We start from the raw sequence: 20572 nt of genomic DNA, 5'->3' as shown, positions 1-20572 counted from the left end.
AGTCTGCTCAATATAAAGTCTCCCATTTCTTTCTGGTTGAAACATTTTTTCTGATACCCATCCCAGCGGTGTAAATGTATTTCTATATTTACAAATCTATCTATCTATCTATACATATCTGTATATCTGCATGTGTCTCCTTTGAGAGAGCACCATGGATCCTCCACAAAGTGCAGTCAAACCATATCCCGCCCTCCTCTTTTTCTTAGTGGCACAGTTGTTTGAAAACAGGATTTTCCCCACCCAGTTCCCTTCCCAGCCCCCAGTGAACGGCAGGAGGGGTTTGCTGATGGCAGCGCAGATTTCGGCCCCTGCCCTTCGCATTTCAAACCCTCCTCGCTAATGGCCTCAATCACCAGGGTAGGGAACAGGAAGCGAGTCCCTAAAATTGTGATGAGAGAGCAAAATGTGGGGTTAAAAATGTTCATCCTCACAAAGACATAGAGAGGAAATGTTATCTTTTGGTGTAGTTGGGAAAGGTTTGTCTTAAGAGGGGTTTCGTTCACCTGGCCCGAGGACAGGGACGAGCAGAGCCTCGATGTGCTGGTTCATTGATGCCACACAGTTAAATGAGCCTGAGATCCCTTTCAATCCACCCCTGCCTTGTCAGATTAGCATCTGAGCCCCGTAAATTGATAGAAACCCCACTTTCTTTCCTGAATTCTCATCATTTTATTCTAGAATTTCAAGCTGAAGCATCATATTGAAAGTAGCCCCATGGAATAGATCCAAAGTGAGAAATCCACATTTTTTACCCAGGGTTTATACAACTCGTCAATCTTCCAGTATTCCCAGCACAGCCTGTGGCGAATCTTGTTTGTACACAAAACATTTTTCCAATTTATTGTGGCGCCTGCTTTGATTCGGGCGGGGTGGCACCGCCAGCCCCCTCACCCCGAGCCTGAGCGGGGGCAGCTCCCGAGCCCCGGGAGCACCGGGAGAGCCTCAGCCCGTCCTTGGGTGTGACGTCGTCTCTCCAGCAAAACCCCGAGGGCTCTGCTGTGACCATCCTCGCTTCCTCGCCTCCTCTCGCCCCTGGCCAGGCTCCCTCCAGCATCTCCGGCTGACAGAAGGCGCGGAGAGGAGCTTTGCCCCCGCCCCGGCACCCGAGCTCTGTCACAGCTCGTGCTCAGCTGATGTTTGTCCCAAACCCTGCTCGGTTTCCCAAAGAAGTGTCCAAGCTGCAGGGGAGTGATGTGCTCTCCTCTGTGGGCTTTCTCCACCGTTTCCAATCCACGGCTCTCAGCCAAAACAGCCTTTGTTACCCACACACTGCTCTTTTCCCTCGTTTGAGTTTCAGGTATTTCTCCCGTGCTTAAAAAGCTGCTTTTGGCACCTTATTCAGAGCCGGAGCCGGGGCGGTTTTGCTGTCCCACACTCCCGGAGGAGCTCGGGAGCTGTCTGTGACCCCCACACGTCCCAGTGCCTTCCCCCACTGTGCATCCCGCTGTGCTCCAGGTTGGATATTTTATCCGAGAACAGCAGCCCAGATCTCAGACCTGCAAATCCAAACCAGAGAATGCTCTCTGCCAGAGCCTGGATGGCAGCCCTTGGGGACAAGACCTTTCTCTCTCAGCCCCGAGCGTGGGGGCTCCTTCAGGCACCCGGCGCACGGGGCAGGACAGCCCCAGTCAGCCGCATTAACCAGGAATGTTCCGATGGTGGCGCAGATGTTTCAGTCCTCTGGGCTTTGCAGTCCTGGCACTGACGGGCGCCACAGGGTGCAGAGGGACGGTAGCAGCAGAGGAATCGGTGGGATTTTTTGGAGGGGAGGGGAAATTGCATCCTTTGGAATCTCGTTTTAGCCGCTGGCCTCTCTCTCCCGACCCCCCCCCCCGGGTGCTCTCAGCTCCCCTCCCACTCTCTGGCCGATGTCTGTGCCGGGACCCCTTACGTGAGTGTGAGGAGCCCGTGCTGCAGGAACACGCCTTTGCTTGCCAGGAGAGAGGAGCCAAGCACGCTTCCCGACCTCCTTTCTCCCAAGATTTACAATCCCGGTGGCTGGATGCCGAATTCCCTCGTTTGTGCAACAGTGCGGGACGAGTCTGGAGCTGGTGCGTGGAGAGGGGAGGTGATGGGGATTGGTGTTAATGCTCAGCACTCCCAGGAGTGTGCAGGGCTCCTGGCGGGATTATTTGGGAGCCGGGGGTGGGCTCTGGGGGGGTGGGGGGGGGGGGGTGTTTGAACAGATTGGCTGTGCTCGAGGAATGAGCGAGGGTGGCAGCGCAGCCACCCCTTCCTTCCCGAGCACCTGCGTCAGAGATCCCAGAATGGGCACTATCCCAGGCTGCTCCAAGCCCCAATGTCCAGCCTGGCCTTGGGCACTGCCAGGGATCCAGGGGCAGCCCCAGCTGCTCTGGGCACCCTGTGCCAGGGCCTGCCCACCCTCACAGAGAAGAATTTCTCCCAATATCCCGTCTGCCCCTGCCCTCTGGCAGTGGGAAGCCATTCCCCGTGTCTTGTCAATCCAGACCCTTGCCCCAAGTCCCTCTCCAGCTCTCCTGGAGCCGTTTTAGGCAGTGGAAGGGCTCTGAGCTCTCCCCAGAGCCTTCTCCAGCAGAACAGCCCTAACTCTCTGAGTGTCCTCCCGAGCTCTGGAAAATCGCATGCTACATCTAGTGAAAAGTTGCTCAGTTCCACCTAATTTGGCTCTCAAGTGCTAAAAGATCTACTCCAAGCGCTAGAATCCCTTCAGCTCAGCCAGATGCTCATTTCCCAAATCCTGTGCCTCGGATCCTGTCCAGGGCTGCACAAACCGCTGGGCCGGGGTGAGGGGACCCCCGACGTGGGGAGCTCTGCCCTCTCCGGGCACCGGCCGGTCCTGCTCGGACACCCCGGGGCTGCAGCGCCCACGCTCAGGGACACCCCGCACCCACGGGGGCTGCACGGCCACCTCTCCCCCGCCCTCCTCCACGGCTGCCTGGGCAGCGGGGGCTCAGGAGAACGGGAGGGGCCGTCTCTTGTCCCCCCTCAAATCTCCTCGCCGCCGGGCGGGAGCGGCCGTGCGGTGGCCGGGGCAGGGAGCGGCTCCTGGCCGTGTCCCGGGGGGAGGCAGCCGGGCCGGGGCCGGGCCGAGCGCTGTCCCGTTTATAGGAGGGCGGCGGGCGCCTGCTGAGCCCTCCCCGTGCCGCAGACGCAAACGGGGCGGTGGCCCCGGTTAAAGGGGAAACTTGACAGCGCCGCCGCCCGCTCCGCTCCGCGCCCGCTCCGCCGCCAGCGCGCTCCGCTCCGCCGCGATGTGAGTACGGACCGGCCCGGCCCCACTGAGCGGACACGGGCTGGAGACACCCGCTCTGAGGGTTCTCTAGGGAGAGGGGCCAGGGCAGCCCCCTCCCCTCTTCACCGACGGGGGAGATGGGCTGGGGAAAGTCCCCCCAACTCGGGAGAGGGTCCAGGAGAGCCTCTGCCAGGGGAGCCAAGGGAAGAGGGGCTGAGGGCACCCCCGGAGAAGAGGGGCCAAGGGAGCCCGGTGGGCTGAAAGGGGCAGGGGTTGACGCCCCCTCCTCCCCGCCCCCTGCCCTCTTCGCGGGGGTCGCCAGAACAGATGAGCCCGGGAAAATTCCCCCTGGGGTGGGGGCTGACAGAATCACCCGCACTGGTCCCATGGGTGGGTGGACAAGGGACCGCCGCCCTCCTTTCCCTGCGGAGTCGGGCCGGGGCAGTCCCTCGGGTGCGATGCTCCGGGATCGAGCCCTCCCGCCGGGGGCGAGGGCGAGGAGCACATTCCCTTGGGAGAGGGGATCGGAACCCCTCGGGGAGAGGGGCTGGGGGAGCCTCCTTGGGGAACCGCCCCCCTTTGAAGCTCCCCGGGGAGGGGACTGGGAGGAGCCCCCTCGGTGGGAGAGGGGGAACAGGCTCGGGGGACCCCCGGGGGATATCGGGGAGCGGGCAGAGGGCTCGGACCCCTCTCCGTCGGCGGGGCCCGAGGAACAAGAGCCCGGGTGCAGGGCACTGCCCCAGCAGCATCCCCCGAGCCGGGCGGGGCGGAGCGGAGCGTTCCTGCTGCCCCCGAACAGACGCACGGACAGACAGACACACACACTCAGCATCATCCCTGTCCCGCTGCAGCTCTGCCCTTCACCACCGCCAAGATGCTGCTGCTGCTGCTGGGGATCATCGTGCTCCACGTCACCGTGCTGGTGCTGCTCTTCGTCTCCACCATCGTTAGTGTGAGTACGGCTTTCCCCCGCTCCGGGGTTCCCCGGGGCAGGGACATGGCGTGGCGAGAGCAGAGGGTGTTATTCTTATTTCTGGCTGTTTTTACAGCCTGGCTTTTAGCAGGAAGCTTTAATTGGCTGGTTTCTGGCTTCACTAACAGTGGGATTTTGGAATCTGGGAGTTTGTGCTGTCAGGTGAACCTGGTGGGATGCGTGGCTGTGTGCTCTGCTGGGTGCTCAGGGCTTCCCCGCTGATACAGAGACACAAGGGCTGTTGGAAACCATCTCCTCATCCTCCCCGGGCTGTTTCACATCCAGGAGCAGCCTCGGAGCACCCAAAATCCCCTCCTTTGGGGTGATGCTGCTCTCCCCTTTCATAAGGAGCTCCACCTGCTAATGGGCTTCAGGCACAGGACCAGAACAGCCGGTCTGAGCAAAGCCCTTCGAAACGGGGCTGGCTGGGCACTGACCCCTCAGCACAGCAGTTCTGCTCCCCAGCTCTCCTCCCTTGGGGCAGGGAATAAGGCACAGCCTCTTTTTCCTAACCCACCTTCCAAGGCGGAATCTTTGTGAGCAGTGGCAAGCCCGAGGGCTGGATGCAGCACAGAGGCTTCCCAGCACTGTCCTGGGGCTGCAGCCCAGTGAACACGTCAGCTGCTCGGGAGAGGTTTGAGTTGGCTTTAAGGCAGCTCTTCTGTGGAGCTGGTGACTTCCAAGCTTGCTTCACCAGGGGCTTCTTTCCCAGTTGTTGTTTTTTTGGTTTTTTTTTTTTTTTGGGGGGGGGGTTCTTTTTTTTTTTTTTTTTTTTTTTTTTTTTTTTTTTTTTTTTTTGTGATCATAGTAGTGGAAAACGTTACAAAAATCTTCCGAGCCGTTAGGAATCACGTGGAAGCATTCAAATGTCCCGGCCAGGCAGCGGGCGAGGCCGGCGAGGGGAGGGAAGCGCGGCCCCGCGGGACTCGCTCCGTGTTTAAAGAGCATAAAGAGCTTCTGTTTTCGTGCCGTTGGGGCGAACGCGGCTAAAAGCAAATCTCGGGATCCGCTTTCCAAGCCCCTCTCTAAGGAAAAGCGCGTCCCTGGGAGCGCCCGGCCGGGCAGGCACGTGCGGAGCTGGGGCTGCTCGGGGCCGCAGCCTGGGGAGGACACGGACACGGACACGGACACGGACAGGGACAGGGACAGGGACACGGACACGGACACGGACACGGACACGGACACGGACAGGGACAGGGACACGGACACGGACACGGACAGGGACAGGGACAGGGACACGGACACGGACACGGACAGGGACACGGACACGGACACGGACAGGGACAGGGACAGGGACACGGACACGGACACGGACACGGACACGGACACGGACACGGAGAGGGACACGGACACGGACAGGGACACGGACACGGACACGGACACGGGTGGCTGCTCCTCCCCGGGCCCCGCTCACGGGCTGTGTCTGTCCCGCAGCAATGGCTGGTGAACGGCGAGCACACGGCAGACCTGTGGCAGAACTGCAGCTCCGGAAGCGTTTTCCAGTGCCTGGCGTCCTCCACCAACGGTGAGTGCCCCGGGACCAGGGCTGCGCCCGCACGCCGCTTGTGTTCTGCTCCCGGACCTATGGAATCGAGGGGGATTTGCCTCTGTGGGTTATTTGTGATTCCTTCTTGGATTTTCCTGCATCCCCGGAGCTGTTCCCTCCCGCCCCATCCCCTCGCCTCCTCTGCTCTGTCCCCAGCGGGAGGAGCACCGCTCAGCTGTGTCCCGGTGCGGGCACATGGGGCTGGCCCGGCAGTGGGGGATTGCTCCCCCCTCCCCTCCCGGTCCCTGAAGTTGTGATGGGGCTTAGCAGGAGAGCCAGAGCCGCTGCCCACCGCTCTGCCCGGCTGCCCTCGGGCTGAGGGGCAGCTCCTGGCAGCGCCAGGGCAGGGTGACACCCTCACTGCACTGGAGGTGACGGCTCGAGCCCTTTTGGGGGGCTCTCCTGTTTTTAGCACGTTTTTCCAGTTGGATGTACAAACACGAGGTGGTTCTTGGGGCAGGGCCGCTGGGCGCCTGTCACCCTGCTGGGAGCTGAGGGGCTCTTTTTGTCACAGTTCCCTCTCGCTCTGCTTGTGAGGGGTCTGAAAGATGCCCACGGGGCCCTGAGGACGCTCTGTCTCCAGAGGACACTTGTCCCCTACCTAGAAATCTGTCCTGCGTTTTGCTGCTGGGACAGGCTGAGTTTTTGGGCACAGCCCTGGAGTTTGCTGTGGAGCACCGTGGGGAAGTGCTGAGTGCTCGGGCTCTTCATCCCGTGGCACCTGCACACCTGGGGGCTGAACAGGCACCGCGGGACCGAGCTGGGGCAAGGCTGATGTCATACTGGGTGCATCAACCCTGAGCTGTTTGCCGAGGTCAGAAGGGGAGGGGGGCGTGCTGAGACACGGTGACACGCAGTTCCCAGGGTGACCAGTGGCACCAGGAGCACAAAATCCGTGCTCAGAAAGTTGGGCAAGCCCGTGCCTCAGTTTCCCTAGAAGAGAGAGCTGGTGCCAGTGGTGCTGTGGCCAGCGTTTGTTTTGTTAGCCTGGTTTGTGCTTTCCTGATTCTCCCGGTGTGACCCGCGGGTCACACCAGATTCTCCCAGTGTGACTCACGCCGCTGTCACTGGGACAGTCACCCTGTGCCGGAAACGCGGGCCTGGCGAGGAGCGCACCGGTGCCAAGTGGCCCTGGTGAGGGGGACAGTCACCCCGGGAGCATTAAATGCTTCCGGAGGGTCCCTCAGTGGAGGGAGACTGTGAGAGGGCTTTTGGCGATTCCGAGCAGAATCCCCAGCCTCGGGAGCAGACCACTCGCGTTGCCCACGCGGGGAGGAGATGCCGCCGCTCCGTCCCTCGCCTTCCCCGCTGCGTCCCCGCCTGCGCCCGGGCTCGGTTCGCTGCGAGTGAGGCTCCCAGCGCTAGTCTCTGCTGACGCCTGGTGGTGTCCGGGCCAGCCGGGAAGCGGCTGGATCCCATCCCAGGCCGGGAGCCTTCTGGAGCCGTGTCCCTCATCAGCAGTTGGCTGGGCTGGCTATTGCAGCGTAGGCAGCCCCGCTTCGGGGCCAGTCATGCGAGCTCCGAAACTGCTGAGCCTCCGCTTTGCAATGAAAGGCAGCGCTTGCTCCCAGGAGTCCCAGAGCCGAGGGCTCTAAAGCCTCCCCAAATCTTTTGCTTTTCAAACCTGCACCGCTTTTTCTGGATGTTTACAGGGGGTTCTGTCGGGGCCGTCAGTGCTGAGAGAGGCTTGTCCACACTGTGGCTGGGTGGTTTCCCGCACACCTGCTGGTCCTGAGCGTGTGGGAGTGTCCAGTGTCTGTTCTCAGAGCTGCTGGAGCCACTCCAGTGCTGGGTTTTCATCACTAAAGGGACTATGGTCAAGATGAAAATGTTAAGAATGCAGCTGAGCAGCTGAGCTGGGTTGATAGCCCTGATCCAGTGGACGGGGTCCCTGCCCATGGCAGGTGGGTGGAATGAGATGATCTTTAAGGTCCCTTCCAACCCAAGCCATTCTGGGATTCCAGGATAAAGTGTCCCAGTGAGCTGCTCTTCGAGTGGAAATTCATCATGCTTAGGGCTTAAACAGCTCTCACTCATGCACGGCTCTGCTCTGGCACCAGGAGAAGGGGTTTTGCTTGGACAAAAGCTTGTGCCCCATCCACCCTGTAGGAGTGGTGCTGTGAGGACCTGTCTTCCTCTTGTGGGACCCTGGATACAGGGTGCAGAGCCCTCCACTGCTGTAGGAACACAAAATCAAAGGGTATTTCCTGGGCTTACGTAAGGCTTTTAAGGTCTGTTCGTACAAACAACAAAAATGCTGCATGGTCTCCTTTCCAGCGGGTCCTGCTCCCTCCCTGCCCTGTCACCACTGCAGGGAGCTGCTGTCGGCCACTCTTTGGGGCAGTAGTGAGGTCACGGGGCAAGGATGCTGTGGCAGAGCCACCTCGAGGCTCACGCTTCTCTTCTGCCTCATCCTCACAGCCCTTTCCCAGGAATTTGCTTATTTTCAAAATTAGGAACGGTCCCGTACAAACAGCACAAACCAGCCTCGGTTTCAGCTCCCAGAGCAGAGGCTGTGATGCAGTGGGCTCCAGACAGCCATAAAAATTCATATCCCTGTGCCAAGGGTGGTACTGAATGGTTAATCCTGGAGTGCTAAGGTGCTCTGGGGAAAGAGCAAGGAATGCTCATTGGGAATTTTGACAGAATTTTCAGTCTTTATGCAGGGGAAGTTTTTGCTCTGGCCCTCACCGTGACCTCTGGGGTGTGGTTATTTCTTCTTCTCTTTTCAAAAAGCAGTGGGACTCAGTAAGTGGAATTTGGGAATTAGATGGTGCTGGGTCACCTGCATTCCTCATGGATGGGGACTTTGGGGGTGCTGGTGCTGTGATGCCCCCTTGGTGTCAGCTGAGCCTCCCCGTCCTGTCACACAGGGACCCTTTGCTCAGGTGACCTTGGTGTGGATGCCCAAGGAGAAGCAGAACTTTTAAATCCAGCTGCCAGCAGGATTTGCTTTCGTTGCACACTGGGGCAGGTTCTGGGCTGGGCTCCTCACCCTACAGAGCATCCCACGGGGAGGGACCAGGCAGCAAAGCAGCGCCAGGGCTGAGCTCGGCACTGCCCAGGCGAGGATTCCCGGGACATCAGCAGACCCTGGGTACAGCTTGGCCTCGGTGGGGACTGAGCTCCCACCTCCTGAATTCCCCTTGGCAGGGCTCAGCCCCTGGGTGTGTGCGAGGGCCGATCCATCCCGGCGGGAGCCGAGGGCACATTCCCACTCCTTGTCCGTGTACAACCGCCTGCTTGTTGCTGTGATTTTCGCATTTGCTGTTAGATAATGCTTTTTTTTCTTCAAGAGGCCGAGAACTATGGAAAAAATGTTGCAATCTTTGCTTCGTTTGCGCTGTCAGACATTCCTGGAAAAGACTTATCTCAGGAATTCAGCTCTGAATCCCGGGACTGTGGGTCGGCAGGGCCGTGTGCCAGTGCCGGCTGTGTGGCCCCACGGCCAGCTCGGGGCACGCGGCCGGGCCCAGCAAGTGCCTTCAAGGAGATTCCATCCCAAATTTCCAGACAGGGATATTTTTTCCACCAAAAAAGGCCTTTTCTTTCCGGCACTGAATGTTTTATGCAGGCAAGAAGACTTTTCTGCCTGGTTGGGAAAGACCCCAAAGCCCATCCAGTGCCACCCCTGCCATGGCAGGGACACCTCCCACTGTCCCAGGCTGCTCCAAGCCCCAGTGTCCAGCCTGGCCTTGGGCACTGCCAGGGATCCAGGGGCAGCCACAGCTGCTGCTGGGCACCCTGTGCCAGGGCTTCCCCACCCTCTGAGTAAAGAATTTATTCCTAACATCTAAAAATCTCCTATTCCAAGAGAATATTTTATATTTCAGAGCAGTTTGTCCCATAACTTTCTTGCCTTCAATAGGAAAGGGATTTCCTCTGCTTAAAACCATTTTTTTATTATTGCTTGTTCTTCTTACAAAGAGCATCTGATAAGGGGAGGTCGGGAACTGGTGCTGTTTTTTTCTTAGATGGTCCAGGTGTCTTTGGCTCCCAATTTTTCTGTGAAAGGTGAGGTCAGACAACTTTCCCTGCCATATTTGTGCTCTGGCCCACAGAGGAATGGGAGGAAGAAGGCAACGTGTGGGCAAACGATGACTGTCAAACCAGAAGAAAGGGTGGGAGAGTCCCCTGCAGAATGTGGTGCTGGAAAATCCTTCAACCAACGTTCTTTTGGCCTTGATGAGACTCTCAGATGTCCCTGTGGGTGCAGGCTGAGTGACCCTGCACCAGGTCTGTGGGCCAAGGCACCACTGCTCCCTGCTCCTGCTGCCTGGACTGGAAATCACTGGGAGCTGGTACTGGTGTCCTTGGGAGGATCTGGGCATGGAATGATGGATCTGGCACCTCAACACAGGCCGGCAGGAGGTCAGAGCCCGAGCCAGAGACCCACCAAGGGTCTGGGAAAGGAGCTCCCTTGGGCTTTGTGGAGCTGTTGGAAGGAGTTTTCCATGGTGCCAGCAGCTTTCTGCTGCCTCAGCTGCCTCAGGAGTGGCCTCTGTGGGATGTGAGCTCCGATGGGATGTCGGAGTGTGGCAGCTCTGGATGTCCTGGCCTCATGGACTTCTTGGATGGAGCTTCAAGGAGAAGGAAAGGGAGGAGAGCCAAGAGGAAAAGGAGGGAATTCGCAGTGGGATTTCCAGGAATACCTCTGGAATGTCTGACTCGGTGCTGGTGGGAGGTTGGGCCACAGCAGGAGAAAGGTGCGATGGAGCTGGGTTTTCCCTGGATTTTCCCTGGGACAGCGCAGTGCCTCAGCTGGACAGACTGCGAGGAAGTTGTCCCCACAGGAGAGGGGTTCCCTGCAGCCCTGGGGCTGTCGGGGGCAGTGGGGGGATCTGGGCTGTGCAGAGCAGCACCACAGGCACCTGAGCTGCTCTGACCTTGGCAGTTCTGAGGGGCCTCTGTCCGAAGCGCAGCCCAGAGAGTGCTGCAGCTGAGCTGCTATTTCTGCATCTCCAGTTCCCCCCTTTCCAACCCTCTTTGGGGTGTTTGAATGCCAAAACCCCTGCAAGTCCCAGCGCTTTGCTGTGGCCCAGCCACTTCAGAGCAGAGGATGTGAGCTGGGCTCAGGTTCTTGGTCAGGCCTTGACACCTGAGGGTCTGCTCTGCAAAAACCCTGCTCAGAAAATGTGGCTTTTCCTGGCAGCCCTGGGCTGGTACCTTTGTGCCTGTGCTGTTCCTGACCCTGCTGAGATTTACCTTCCAGCATGGAAGCAGCAGGTTTTACAGTTGTGGGCATGAATTTCCCCTCCTTCCAGCTTTGTCTGTATTATATGCCACAGTTACCTCCTTAATGGATGTTTTCTCCTGCAGAAGTGGTTGCTTTTTGAATGTACAGAGTGCACACAAATGGCAAGGGGAAAACTCCACCTGCAAAATGTTCCCATCAGCTGCAGATCCCAGCACAGCAGGATTTTTAATGCACAGCACTAATTTAGGGATGTCTTCCAGCAGGGGATGAGCTGAGTGCTCAAATAAGTGTCTTCAGTTTGCACTTTGTTTTTTCTCCTTGGCTGTGTCCAAAGAGGATGTGGGGGGTGTGAATTAAACCCTGGGGAGGCAATGCCTCTCCTTTCGGACCTCTGCTCCTGGCCAAGAGCACCTTTTTCCCTGCCCTGTCAGTCCTGTCTGGGCATAAAGCCTCCCTGCAGCAGGCCTGGGGCTCTGCTGGAAGGGGCTGGCTTGGCTGCTGTCTCTCTGGGAGATTCAACTGCAATTTCTGCTCTGCGTTCCAATTTCTGCTCCTGAGTTTCTTTCTTTCATGCTGGATTTTAGGGCAGTGAAATACCGTCTTCATCATCCCAGGGCTGAAGTCTTTTCCCTGCTCTTTAAGCAGTGCTGTGAGCACATCAGGCTTGCAGAACTTAAGGGGAAATTCAAATTTGTTTTGTAAAAACTTCTTGCTTTTTGTCTGTGGCTGCCTGAAAGGGCTCTAAACCCACTCCCGCCAGCTCATCTCCGGAAGCGGCGTGCAGGGTGTTATCTGCCCTATCCACGCTGTTTCCTTTCCTTCTTCCTCCTGAAGAACAAAGATATAAACACAGAGCTGAAGAGATGCAGGGGAAAAATGGGATCACCAGCTCACTGCCCAGGGGAAACCACAAATAACAGCCTGGGACTAAACAGTGCTGACAGCCCGGCTGCAGCTCCAGCCCGGCTTCCCTCCGGGAAACTCGCTGTGCTTTTGAAATCCTAAGGGCTGGACACAGCACTAACAGCAAGGGGGTTAAAGGCACGTGGGGCTGAGGAGGTAAAAACCCTACCTGCAGTTATAGGGGTGATTTAAAATGTTTTAAAGGCAGTCAGCTGTCCTAATACAGCTGAAGTCTGTGGGCAGCTGGCTTGGAGTTAATGGAGTTCTGGAACTCGCTCTTGTGTGTCTCACTCCTGGGCTGGGATCCTGCCCTTTGTTTTCACAAAGGAGGCCAGCAAAAGTCAGCAACGGGCTGGATGTGAGCGGGCTCAGAGCTCTGGTCTGTGGGATCATCTCCTGATTTCCCTGCTCCCAGGCCGGCTGCCGAAACCCTCCGGCCACAGTCGGCTCCCCCCTCTGTGCTGCCTTTCTCTTCCTCTGACATGGCTCTTTATGACAATGGGATTTTGCAAAGCCCCTATAAATCATTTGCATTCAGAACCAAAAACCAGGCAGGGGAGGCGGATGCAATTAAAGGGCAGCTCAGCTCAGCTCAGCTCGGCTTTCCGTCTAGACAGCCTTCTCCTAAAATAACCGGCAGTGGCAGCATCCACCTCCCAGCAGAAAGGGCTCCTCTTGGGCCGGATCCCACGGCCTTTGCAGTCACAAAAGGCTTGGCTTTCTGGGGCCTGGATGAAACTGCAGGGCTTGACTTTGGCTCAGCCGGTGCATGGAGCTGGACACAGCTTTGGGGCTTGGGTGAGAGGAGGGCTCAGCTTCCCAGAGCTGGGAGGGGAGCCCTGTCTGTGCTGAGGAAGGGAAAGAGATGCAGTTCAGCAGCTGCACATCCTCCAACCACATCTCTGGTCTGATCTGAGCAAGGATTTGTGATGATTTTAGTGGTGCTGGAGCTGCCTCATCCCATTTCCCGCTGGTGCATCACGGCCAGAGCTGAAGGGGCAGGTGGGGCTGGGGCAGGGGGGCTTTCCCTGCCTGGCTACCTGAGATAGGGGAAATATCTTGGACATTTTGTGTGCACATTGCAGTGAAATGCACACTGGGATTTCCTGGGAGCAGCAATAGCTGCTCCTTCCTAAGGAATGGCAGCAGCTGGTGCAGGGGAAGCCGGCGCACTGGAGTGAGGGAAGGGCAGCAGCTCCCTGATGCTGGGGAGAAGCTTGGAATGGGAAGTGTGACTGGGAGGGGAAGGACCCGGCTGGCTGTGAGGAGCAGGGGCTGCTCTGCTGGTTCCAGAGCTTTGGGAGCAGGGACTGCGTCTGCTCCAGTGCCTGAACATCCAGAGGCAAAGACAAGGGGTAGAAATCCTGGTCCAAAGTCAAACGCACCAGACGTGACTGAGCGGCACAGGGTGTTCCCTGCAGCCGTGGATGTGCTGGGAGTGCCCATGGACGACCACGGCCATCCCAGCTGAAGGCTGTGCCTCACTCTCCGGTCCAAACTCCGCCCTCCCTGCCCTGAGTGCAGCTCGCAGGGATGTAGTGGGGACATGTGGTCCCCTCCCTGGAGCAGACGCTGCCCTGGACAGTCCCAAAGGCCTCGTTTGCTGCCCTAAGGTCGGAGGTGGCTGAGCTGAAGGGCAGCTTCATGTGGAAGTTTTGCTCCATTTCAGCCATTTGCTGCAGGAAGCCGATTCTGCGGGCAATCGGTGGGAGTAGAACTGTGGCAGGAACATGGGGCTGAGCCCGAGGCTTCAGTGCTGCCTAATCCCATCCGAGGATCCAGCCCCAAGCATGATTTTTCTGCCTTTCACTGGGTGGTCTGTGCCTCAGTTTACCTGTACTGAGTCCTGTCTGCCTTTCATGGTGAATTAATTGATGTTGCGTCCTCAAAAACCTCTCAAGGAAGCTGCAAACCTGCATTTTGATTTCAGACTTTATAAGGAAAGGGGCAGGCAGAGGTATTTGCGAGCACTGCCTCTTTCTTCAAGCTGCAGCAGCTCATGGCATTTTGCTTGTTTATTTATTTATTTTTTTACGTGGGGAGTTACACACCCACTAAGCCTGGAAATAGCTGAGCAGTGACTCACACAGGGGCTGGTTTAACTGGTCTGCTCTGGGACGCAGCTGCGTTTGGCAGCTGGAGAAGGCTCTTCCAAAAGGTTCAACTCTGCAGGGGCAGAGGGTGTTTTCGTTCCCTGTGTGTTTATTTGCCCTCGGAGCTCGGCCAGCGCGGTGTCCCAGAACTTGCTGCACATGGCTTTGGTGTTTGCAGCGCAGCTGAACAGCCAGGACCCGGCACGGAGCTGGGGAGAGGCTCTGTCTGGGTTTTGCAGGTCGGGGTTGATGTCTCCGCTCTGTTTTACGGTCGATGCTCCCGAGGCAGAGCCCAGCCCTGTGATCCATCCTATTCCAGCAGCTGCTCCGTGCACAAGGCATCCACAGGGCACCCGAAATCCAGGGAGCACCGTGCCCACGCCGGGGATCCCAGCAGCTGGGGCAGCCCTGGATGTGTCCCCAGCTGCTCCCAAACCCCGTGGGAGCCAGGGTGGGGTGGTGGCCCAGGGCTGGCAGCAAGGCCATGGGCACAGCAGGGGCTCCACGGTGCCCACACTGAGGTGTCCGTCTGTCTGTCTGACTGTCCCCAGAATGGCTGCAGTCTGTCCAAGCCATGATGATCCTCTCCGTCATCTTCAGCGTCCTGTCCCTGTTCCTGTTCTTCTGCCAGCTCTTCACGCTTACCAAGGGCGGCAGGTTCTACATCACCGGAGTCTTCCAGATCCTCGCGGGTGAGTGGGGCTGAGGGGCGGCACTGTCACCTGGGGCCAGGCTGCCAGGCAGGGGCAGGGGCTGGAGGGAATGAGCAGCTTCTGGGGCACATCAGGAGGGCCGTGGAGCTGCTGCCGGCAAAGGGAAGGGAAGGGGGATGAGTAATTCGGGGGGGTTGAGGTCTCACATGCCTGGGATGGGATCCAGCCCCTGGGCCACTGTGCACCCAGGCTCTTCTGCCCTTGCACAGGGAAAGGTGCACGAGGGTTTCTGCCCCAGCCAGGGAGGTTCTGGAGGGACAGGGTGCCAGAGCCACTGGGGCAGAGGTGGGGGCAGCACATCACAGGGGCTGCTGGAACGAGAGCTCTGCCTGTTCCCCAGGGCTCGGGGTGGGATGTTGGGTGTCCAGGGTGCTGTGCTGGCTCTGGGACCCACCTTCACCAGGCTGGGTGAGGCTTCCACAGCTGCTGGCGGGGTGGGGAAAGTCATGACGATCCTGTTTTGGCAAAAGAGGACTCGGTGATTATTTATAAACGTGCCATGAGGGGGCCTGGTGCTTTCCCCATGAGCACAGAGCCCTGGAGCTGCAGGGTGAGCGCTGACTTGGACTGCCAGCTACTATTTTTAACTCTTTGAGAACTCAGTGCTGGAAGGGAGCCACAGTTCATGCCCTACGCTGCAGTTCCCTAAGTACTGATGCTGTAAAGCCCCTGGCTCTGCTTATGTTTCCATGTATGAAACCAGTGGAGAGGATTTTCAAGCGTTCAGGCTAAAAATTGTAATTGTGCTTCAGGGTCCTGGCTGCATTAGGACAGAGTGTCTGGGAAGGAGTCTGATTCTTTCCTAGAGCTTTAGATGTTAAACTAGAAGCCACCTGAGGTCCTGCCACTTTCTCAGTGGAACAACTCATTCACTGAGTTTAGACAAACTTTCTGGGCATCCTTTAAGCAAGTGACCTTCCCAAACCTTGGAGAAGTCCAGAGCTAACCTTTATTGGCATGAGACCCATGAGGAGTGGATCTGCTCAGCCACAGTGCAGGTGGAGTTCAGATCAGTTCACCATCTCTGGAAAGAGAGATGTATGGAAACCCATTAGAGCCATGGAGCCAAGGAGGGGAAATGGGCATTAATAATGCAGTTACCTGCCTGAGAGCTCTCTAATAGACCTGGGAGCAGAAGGCTTCTCTCTCCTGAGTGATTCTGGTGAAACCTTATTGTCAGAGGAAGAGAAAATGGGATTGCGGCCCTCTGTCCATGCTGGGTGTCCTGAGGGGATGCAGGGTCAGACCACAGACCCACAGACTCTTTCCTTGTTGGGCCTGAGCTGTGGGTCAAAGCCATGCCCAGCCAGTGTGAAGGACAGAAAAAGTGTCCTCATCCCATCAAGCTTCCCTGTGGCCAGGGGGACCTGTAGGCAGAGGTCTGGATCCAGGGGGACCATGCAGAGGTGGGCACTATTGGCCATCCTTGCTGTTCTCCCTGGCCAGGCCTGGAGGAGGAGGCTCAGGTCAGTTTTGATCTTTGTGACCCTAAATCTTGGGGTTGTTGGTAGGAACAGGACATGACTGTGCCAGCACTGCCAGGAGATCCCACCTGGAGGCAGGACAGCTTTGGTCACAGGAGCTGAGCCTGTTCTGGGCTCCTTGCAGCTGCTCGTGGGAAGCCAGGGCAGGAGCACTGGGCTCTGGTGGGTGGCAGAGCTGGGCAGTGCTGCCCTGAGAGCCAGGGAGGAGGGCAGGGGCTGGTCCCCACTGCAGCTGCAGCTCAGGGACACCAGGGAGTGGAGGAAGGGCAGGAAGAGAAGTGTGAGGCCACTTTGGTCTGTGGTGCAGCAGCCAGGCAGGATCATCCCCAGCACCTCCTCCACACAGCTTGGAATCACCCCCAAAGCCTGGCTGGACTTGTCCTGATGGGATCAAGGGCATCAAAAGGCTTTCAAAGGCTCCACTCCATCCTTGGTGGGTCCATCATATCCATGGGTAACTCCTCATAGCCCAGCATGGCAGAGACCATGGTTGGTTTGGGCCTCTCGGGGCCTGACCCAACTTTTGCATCCCCCTCTCCCTCTCATCATCCCTTTTATCCCTTCTCTCCCATCGCTCTCACCCCAGAGCTGCTGCCCTGTGGGTGCAGAGGGTGGGCTCAGCCTCGGGGGCTGTGCCTGCCCACATCCCACAGCTGTTTGCAAACACCTGGCTTGGAGAGCTGCCCTGGAGCTTGCACAGCCCCAGCCGGGTTCCTCTGCAGGGCTGGGGCAGTTCCAGCAGGAACAAACCCTGGGAACAAATGTCGGGAAGCATTTGCCCTCCTGACCTGCCGAAGCAAGACTGGAGCGTGTTCCCAAAGCCAGGCTGCACAGGGGGATGCATTATTGCTCGCAGCAGTGCTGGCAGCTGGCTGCAGCTGGGCCTCCCTCCCTTTTCTCCGGGCCCGGAGCAGGGCAGTGCCCCAGAAGTGCGGTCGCAGCCGTCGCCTCTGGCCGGCCGCGTTCCTGCTGCGGACAATCGCCGCTGTATCTCGTGCTCTGTAGGTGACTGGGCGGCCACACGCCTGTCCCCTGTCCCCCAGACAATGGCTGTGCTCTCTGTGCATGGGCTGGGCAGTGGGAGTTGGCTCCCATGCTTGGAGAATGGAAACTGCTCCAGCGGCGCCTTAATGAAGCGAATTCCCACTTGTGCACTTTCCCCGAACAAAAGGAGCAGTGTCAAGTGGAATTACAGCTCAAATATCACGGTGCTGAGATGTAGGTGGTCCTGAGGTCCGGGCAGGGGATTTGGAACTCGGCTCCAACAACAGCCCCACAACTGTATAATAAAAGTGCTGGGATTGACTAAAAAGCTTGTTTGGGGCAGGAATAGAGCTGGCTTTGTGTGAGCCCCGGGCGGTGCCCACCCCTCATCGGGGGGTTTGTAAGGAAGCTTAAACGCTGCCTACCGGGGCTGGGCCTGGCCCCTGGGACACCCCTGGGACCTGCACAGGCCCTGGCTGGTCAGGGGGTGCCAGAAGCCAGGGAAGAGGAATGGGCCGTGGGCATGAAAGGGTTTGCAGGGAGCTGGGTTTTAAGGAACAGGGTTTGCTGGGAATGGGGTTTGCAGTTGAGTTCCTGGTGCAGCTGTGCAGGATGGGGGGGTCACAGCCAGAGCATCCTCAGGCCCAGCTGTGTTTGTGGGGTTTATGTCCTGGAGAGGTGATACAGAAACGTTCTTGCTTTGAAAGCCCAGGTCTGACCTCTTGCAGCACCACAGGGAGGTGGCTCAGGCCAGGGTTTTAAGGAGGGCACCAGGGGAGCGGGATTGGTCTGGAGCAGCAGCCCTGAGCTGGGGCTGCCTGAGGGATGGGTTAGCCCAGGCGATGCTGCAGCTTTGTCTGCTCCAGAGCCTCTGGCTGTGCTTGCTGAGCACGGCAGAGATATCCCTGCTCGCCTCCAGCCATGCCAGAGCCCACAGCATCCCCTCCCCACATCAGGAGACTCCCAGTTTTCCAGGAGCCAGGATCCAAAGGGGCAGTAACAAAACCAGTTCCCATGCTGGTGTTGGGTGTTGTCCCGTGTGACTCCGGGTTCCCAGCAGGGAATGTCCATGCGTGGCCTCACTAACGCGCTCCCTGTGCTTCCCTGCAGGGCTGTGTGTGATGAGTGGCGCTGCCATCTTCACAGTGAGGCACACGGACTGGCACCAAGCCTCGGAAAACACTTCCTACGGCTTCGCCTACATCCTGGCGTGGCTGGCCTTCCCCCTGGCCCTGGCCAGCGGCATCATCTACGTCATCCTACGGAAGCGCGAGTGACGCCGCGGGACGTGGCCTAGCGTGACAGGGGCACTTGTGATGTCCTCAGAGGAGACGGAGGCGGGGGAGAATAGACGAGAAAACGGAAAAGAAAATTAACCAAAAAACAAAAAACAAAAAAAAAAAAAAAAACCAAACAAAAAAAAGGAATAAACCCTCCCATCCAAACCAAACCCAACCCAACCAACCCCCAGAGGAAACACTCAAAGGGTTCCTTGTTAATTGAAGATGTATATAGTATCTATGGTTTAAAAAACCTATTTATAACACTTTTTACATATATGTACATAGTCTTGTTAGCTTTTGTTGACCATGCGCTGTTTTAAAGCCTAAAGCAAGTGCCTAAGGAACTCTCACTCCTAACAGTGTAACAAGAGCACAGTGATTTTTCTCTCATGCAAAATCCTCTCTAAGCTGAACTCTCCTGCCCTGTCCCAGCCCGTGTTGAACCGTCAGAACCCCCAGCCCTGACTGGTTTTAGGCTGGCGTGGATCAGAGTCACACCTGGTTCCGCAGCCGGAGGGCTGGGCCCTGCTCCTGCCACATGCTGTGATCCAAAGGGCACATCCAGATCTGACGGGAGATGCTTCCAAAAGGTTTGAAGGATTTTGGAGCAAAGGCTTTGATTGCCCCAAGTGCCTAAATGACTTATGTGCCTAAGTCCCATTGCCTTGCCACCACACCCGGTGGGAGCTTGGGCTTTTAAATCACTTAGGTCGTGCTGCAATCCAGCCCGGGCCGTCCTCCTTCGCTTGGGCTGCGGGATTGGGCTGTGCCAAGCACTGGGAACTGCTGCTCCCAGCCTGGAACGTGCTCTGTCCTTGCTGTGGAGCTAAACTGCCCTGAGAAAGAAACCAACCCAGCCTGTCCCTGCAACCCAATACCAGATGTATGAAATGGTGCTATCTATTTACCATTCCTTATCCTGCTAAGCCATTTAACCTTAGTCACTGGAAATTCAGTTAACGACCTTGAGGTAAACAACCAAGCTAGAAATGAGAAATAATTCTGTGTAATATAAATGAGCTATAACTGCTTTTGTACTTAGATTTGCTCTTACTATTATTTTTAATAAAGCATTTATAACCAAGATTCCTTTTTCCCCTCCGTGGTGCAGAGGAACAGAAGCAGCTCTGGCTGGGGCCCATGGGGCTCTGGCACAGGAGCGAGATGTGAGTCCTCTGTCTGTCAGCAACGAGTCTGGCCATGAACAGAACAGGCACCAGCACAGACCCCGGGCTGCCTCTGAGGACTCCAGACACTGTTGCTGTTTTTGGTTAATTTTGGGTTTTTTTGGGGTTCAATTTTTTTTTTTTTTTTTTTTTGCTTTGCTTTTCTGATTTTATACCGTGTGGACTAAGAAGCAATGAAATAAAAATCAGAATAACTCAGGTGCTTCTGCGTTTTGGGGTTTTGGGGGGTTAGAGGTGGACTGTGCTCCACCAGCCTGCCTGCACAGCCATCCCACGGCATCATGGACTCACAGAGTGATTTGTGTTGGAAGGGACCTTAAAGCCCATCCAGTCCCACCCCTGCCATGGGTAGGGACAAAGGGCCACAAATCTTTCCCTTCTGAGGAGCAGGTAAGATCAAAAGTGGGTTTTCTCCTGCTGTGGGCAAATTAAAGATATTCTTCCTCACTCTGGATCAACATCTCAGAAGGCAGAAAAAAGCCGAGTGCTTCAGTTTTGGCCCTGCTCTTTGGCCATTCACAGAGTAAACAAGTGAGAGGCATCGCTCAGGCCAACACCTCGGGCTTGCAGAGCTGCTTTGTGTCGAGGATGCAGTTCTGGAAGTGCGTGCAGCAAAAGGACTTTTCAAAGGGTTGAAAACCTTTTGGAAAGGGTCTGAAGGGGAACAGCCACTGCTTTGCAGCAGCCTGTTCCCCAAACTGGCATGGAGCTATGTCAGGGGAGGTTTAGGCTGGATACCAGGGAAAGGTTTCCCCCGTTATTCCCCCATTTATTCCCCGTTTATTCTCCCGTTTATTCCCCCATTTATTCCCCATCATTCCCCGTTTATTCCCCGTTATCCCCCGTTATTCCCCCATTACTCCCCCGTTTATTCCCCGTTATTCTCCCGTTTATTTCCCCGTTATTCCCTGTTATTCCCCGTTATTCCCCGTTTATTCCCCCGTTATTCCCCGTTTATTCCCCGTTATCCCCGTTTATTCCCCGTTATCCCC

General features: G+C 57.2%; 1 protein-coding gene across 1 annotated transcript; it reads left to right on the top strand.

Annotated features, from left to right (window-relative positions):
- The first annotated feature begins 3135 nt into the window (after positions 1–3135).
- On the top strand, positions 3136–19479 carry PMP22 (peripheral myelin protein 22). Its single transcript, XM_039562391.1, has 5 exons — positions 3136–3238; positions 4069–4169; positions 5625–5715; positions 14481–14621; positions 18221–19479. The coding sequence occupies exons 2-5, from the start codon at positions 4092–4094 to the stop codon at positions 18385–18387; spliced, it is 477 nt and encodes a 158-aa protein (XP_039418325.1). The 5' UTR covers positions 3136–3238; positions 4069–4091; the 3' UTR covers positions 18388–19479.
- The last annotated feature ends 1093 nt before the right edge of the window (positions 19480–20572 follow it).

Source organism: Corvus cornix, chromosome 18, assembly GCF_000738735.6.
Source record: "Corvus cornix cornix isolate S_Up_H32 chromosome 18, ASM73873v5, whole genome shotgun sequence".
Lineage (NCBI taxonomy): Eukaryota > Metazoa > Chordata > Aves > Passeriformes > Corvidae > Corvus > Corvus cornix.
This window is presented reverse-complemented; position numbering and strand designations above follow the sequence as displayed.